The sequence below is a fragment of the Montipora capricornis genome, unplaced genomic scaffold (assembly GCF_036669925.1).
Source record: "Montipora capricornis isolate CH-2021 unplaced genomic scaffold, ASM3666992v2 scaffold_478, whole genome shotgun sequence".
NCBI classification, from domain to species: Eukaryota; Metazoa; Cnidaria; class Anthozoa; order Scleractinia; family Acroporidae; genus Montipora; species Montipora capricornis.
This window is the reverse complement of record NW_027180215.1, coordinates 137,501-142,500: the sequence shown is the minus strand read 5'-3', so window position 1 is coordinate 142,500 and position 5,000 is coordinate 137,501. Positions and strand designations below refer to the sequence as shown.

General features: G+C 43.0%; 2 protein-coding genes across 2 annotated transcripts; both read right to left on the bottom strand.

The window, feature by feature from the left end:
• Nucleotides 1–894: 894 nt before the first annotated feature.
• LOC138036341 (integrase/recombinase xerD homolog) lies at nt 895–1,608 on the bottom strand. The gene has a single exon (XM_068882661.1). The coding sequence runs from the start codon at nt 1,606–1,608 to the stop codon at nt 895–897; it is 714 nt and encodes a 237-aa protein (XP_068738762.1).
• Nucleotides 1,609–1,926: 318 nt separating this feature from the next.
• Nucleotides 1,927–2,634, bottom strand: LOC138036350 (uncharacterized protein F23F12.8-like). Its single transcript, XM_068882668.1, has one exon. It carries the CDS (start codon nt 2,632–2,634, stop codon nt 1,927–1,929), a length of 708 nt encoding a protein of 235 aa, XP_068738769.1.
• Nucleotides 2,635–5,000: the final 2,366 nt, after the last annotated feature.

Genomic DNA, 5,000 nt, shown 5'->3' with positions numbered 1-5,000 from the left:
CATCAGCTCCGTCATTACATGTGACTATAAGATCGTGAAACAGGCCATCTTGGCCTACTTCCCGAAATAAGCTCTCATTGCAAGCTTTGTGCCAGTTAGGCTCCCAGTTAGGCTGGGGATGATTAACTCCGACGTTACATTAAAGTATAACTGAAATATAAACAGGTCATCTTGGCCTACATCCCCATATAAGCTCTCAAGCTTTGTGCCAGTCAGGCTGCCAGATAGGCTGGGGATCATCAACTCCGACGTACAATATAAATAACCTACAACATAAACCTAGAGTACAAAAATACAAGAGGAAAACGAACAAAAGTCGTAAAAATCTCGTAGAGCTGAGCAACCGCTAACAAAGCAAATGTGGTTAGAACGGAGGCCAGAAAAAACCCCTGTGGGGAAAAATGAGCAGGAAATCTGGGTAGGAACCAAGGTTCAAGCTCCAAGCCCATCCTACGAAGGCTTTACAAAAGTGAAATTAGAACAGTCAGCCGATCCTACCAGACTGGATGCATTGTACCTGCGAAAGAAAGAACTGAACAACTGAAAGAAGAAATTAAACGAAACGAAAGGAAAGAACGCGGTTGTTCTGAAGTCTAGATGATAGCCACGTGTTATACCCGGTCTTATATACCCCTACATCCCTACTCATGATGCTCCGGCCTGGAAGCTAGGCCCTTGTTGTATCTCGTGCCGACAAAATAGTTATTTCAGCCTTATTCGCAAGCTCACTCGTCGGAAATAACATATTTTGTCTCCACTCCACAACAAATAACAACACAGCATGGCTGAACCAAATACGTTTATTATGGGAGGGCTTGGGGAGAACCACCCCTATATAGAGTAACAAAGAATTGGGCAAAGGCGTGATAAATAGACACTAAAAGCTTACATGGCCTAGAGTCCAAGGAACTTGGAAACAGAGAGTCTTTGATCCAGATCGTCATCGACATATATGTCTTTGGCTTTCGTTGACTTCCAGCGACCGTGTCGCTGAAACACTCTGCCGCTGACGCCACTGTTAGCTGCCATAGTCGCACCACCTGAACGCAGAGAGTGCAGCTCGAACTTGGAAGGGTCAGCCCCGATGGTCTTCAAATCCCGCCTGAAAGCTTGTCTCATAGTGCTGTAACTAATAGGCTTATCGGGGGCTATCAACTTACAAGAATCCTTACCCTTAGAAATGGGTCGAAAAATCAGATCCCTGGAATCTGGAGGAATTTTAAATTTGGGAAGATACTTTTTGAGGAGCTTGACAGGACACGCGGGACTAGGGAGCACAGAAATAATTACTTTGTCTCCCCGACTAAGCTGGTCGTTCTTACTTTTGGGGACTTTAATAACCATGAACACCTCGTTAAAGAAAATGTCATTCCTCCTTATCCTGGAGACATCATCGAACCTAAAGAAGCCGGCAAATGACAAAACATACAAGGTAATATTGCGCAATTCAACAGGGTTTTCAAGGTTAGAACGGCTAATAATATCATGAATCACAATAGATGAAATAGGCTCCTTGCTGTTAAGAATAGCAGTACCAAGAATTCTTTTTGAAGCAGACCTGACGGCCTCGACGATGGGGTTATCCGTGGGGGAGGGGATACCAGCCATACTATGTGCCCACTTTATGCCATAAAAGGCAGAATCAATTACACTAGGGGAATGGGATTGCTCAATAAGGTGTTGCAAGAACAATGCAACGTGAAAAGGTTTAGCGGGGAAAACATTCCCGTCAAACGTACTAATGGCGAAATCCTTCCACTTGCGGTAAGCGCGGTGGTACAGCAAGGATGTACTGTTGGCCTTTGAGAACAGTATTGTCGTCTTCAATCTCTCAGCTAACCCTTGGATGGGACCGTCTGGCAGAGAGTCCTGACCAAAGTCCCAAAAACCGGATTGGAAGATATCTGATAAAACCTGCTCATCTAGTCACTTTGAAGTTGGAGAGCCAGACTGCTTTGTCATCGCAGGCAGCAAGAACGCCAATGGCCGGTCTTTCCACAAGCGAAAGCATGTGCCAATGTTAGGGCGACGCGGCAGGAAACCAGAAGTGGCAGTGGCTGGCTGGTGGGAGTGAGTTTGGAATTGGGAACTTGGAGACGAAACCGACCCGCGGAGTGGTGAAGATCTTTTGGTCGCAGCCATTGCTGAAGACTTCTTCCTCTTTCGAGATGACATAATCGCACGGGCGCGTCTCTCAGCACTGTAGATGCGTTTTTTGTCCTCCGAATCGGCTGCTAGATCGTGTTGTTTGTATTCTTCGACCGTACTCCAACCGTATTCAGACTTGTCAGCAAGAAGAATACGTTTTTGCCGTTCCACGAGCAATTTCTCACCTTCTTCGAGGTCGGACTTCACTTTCTGAAGGTTGGACTTCTCGGCGGCGGATTTGGCGCTGTCGAAGGTCTCCGCAAGTTTGAGATTGAACTTATACTGGTCTTCGTTGGCTTTTCTTTTAAACTTGTGCGGTTCTTGAAATTTCAATTTCTTGATCTCTTTCATTTGCTGTTCTGTCGAACTTTCGTTGGCATGCTTAATTTGACCTGCGGTGTCCATGGGCATCTCCTTAAAGGAGGCCATTAACTGATGGTTGTTGGCTTGAATTAGGTCGGACACTTCGTCTTTGGTAACCGACATTACACACGGCAAAGTGAAGAAATTAAACGAAACGAAAGGAAAGAACGCGGTTGGTTCTGAAGCCTAGATGACAACCACGTGTTATACGCGGTCTTATATACCCCTGAAACCCTACCCATGATACCCCGGCCTGGAACCTAGGCCCTTGTTGTATCTCGTGCCGACAAAATAGTTATTTCAGCCTTATTCGCAAGCTCGCTCGTCGGAAATAACATTTTATCATACTACAGCCCTAACCCTCTTAAAAGCATGTATTATACATTGTCTAACATATAAAGACTGGGATTCCTGTGCATTTCCTTCTGACATGTGCACCCCCCTAGCCAAAATCCTAGATCCGCCCTTGCACTTGAACATCAGCATGTTTGGTCACCAAGCAATGTTTGGTGTTGTTTAAACGCCAAACATTTCCCGTTTGCGAGGCCCTTATTTGTAATCGAAATTGAAAAGGAATGCTTTTCGAACTATGAAAACAAGGCGTCAGGTTTTGTAGTGTACCAATGCTCAAGGACTGCGGACAGGGCGTGGGCTAGTTGTAACTGTCGGGAAGTTCCAAGAAGTAAAATTAAGTAAGGAAATATGGAAAGATGAGCATGAATGAATTCTCACTAACACAATGGAACAATAATACACATATATACCTCAATGAAGCCACTGTAGCAATTAATTTGCTGAATCTTTTTAGGTTCCAATTTAGCCACTTACTCGGCCGGGAATTCTGCTTCATGTGTTCCATCCCATCCCCAGAAATTTACAGTTCCCCACCGAAGCGCGAAGGGGAAAATCCGTGAGGCAGTTGTAAATTTTTGAGTACACTTTTCAAACTTAAATAATGACAGTCAACATATGCATGAGCATAAGACCCCGATAAAAATTTTTGTGTTTTGCATGAGAATACAACGAAGAGGTAATTTTGACAGACAATATTAAATCAGAAAAAAAAATTAAATAATCTTTATTTTGAGCTTTCAACACAATTTGTCACTTTAAAAAGGCAAATATCGATTTTTAAAAATAGTATTTTGACAATAAAAAGCGACTAAGGAAAACCGCAACCCGTTTATGTAGGCCGTCGATCTGAGATCGCGGCTCGTGATATCACGTGACGTGGGCTTTGTATCTTTCTTTCAGTCTTTCATCAACCATTACATAGTGCTTTACTGGCCATAAATAGCCAATAAATAGCCACAAAAAGCCTTAAAGTGCTACTATGACCAAAAATCAATTATACTTTTTTCTTTGTATTTCAAAACTATGTTAACTGAGTGACTAAGTGACCGAAGTTTTAAGCCTTTATTTAAAAAAAGACACATGTTTATTTTGATTTAATTTTTTCTAATTAATGGTTCGCCATACTACCAGCTTTAAAATCTTGAGAGAGGTGGATCGACTCACCAGTTAAAAATGTGTGTACACGCGCCTAAATCAACATGCAGCACAAGGGTTTCGACCTTTCAGACTTTTAAACGCGTGTTTTCCATGTATAATAAGCTGCGTTCACACGCTGTTGAATGTTAAGCTGGTCAGTCCCTGACCTCATCTTATCCTCGATCCAACCCTCTGAGGTCCAATCGGTCAGTCTTAAACGCGTGAGCGATGGCGAACCGTGGAATCCAAACCTTGCACTCAAAGAAAACAGCCTTTGGATAAAATTCGAAGCTCGCAGATTTTGCCAGTCATGTGTCAAGCAAACACGCTTTCAAAATCTGAAGGGAAAAGGGAAGTGAATTTTTGTTACCAAGGTAGCACTTTAAAATGAAACTGAAAGTGCGAGAGCTCAGATAAATACATTACGAGAGAAAAAGATAATAGCTAGATAGTATTTAGCACTTAAACCTCCCAGCAGATAGGCTATATTTTTTCAAGTTAACAATGGATAAGGAATCAAAAAGTTGCTTACAAAAATAATTAAGATATGTGAGGGTTACTTACCTGGAAGAGCTCCAAGGGCTCCAAGGGCCTGATTAGTATAGGTAATCGCATGGGGCCGAGTAAAATTAAGGATTAATATCACGCGTGTTTTCAGAAGTTGCTGAAATTGCCCGAGTCGCGCAGCGACGAGGGCAATTTCAGCAACTTCTGAAAACACAAGTGATATTAATCCTTAATTTTACGAGGACCCATTGCGATTACTTGTTAATAACAAAGAGGGCAAAATTTTCTTAACACTGTTGAGGCACCTCGAAAAACTACGGTGGCTTTAAAGGGACATGCGATTCCCCTCTTTTTTTTCTTGTTAATTTGCGACTTGCGACTTGCGACTTGCGACTTGCGATTTGCGATTTGCTACTTGCTACTTGCGACTTGCTACTTGCGACTTGCTACTTGCGACTTGCGACTTGCGACTTGCGACTTGCGACTTGCGA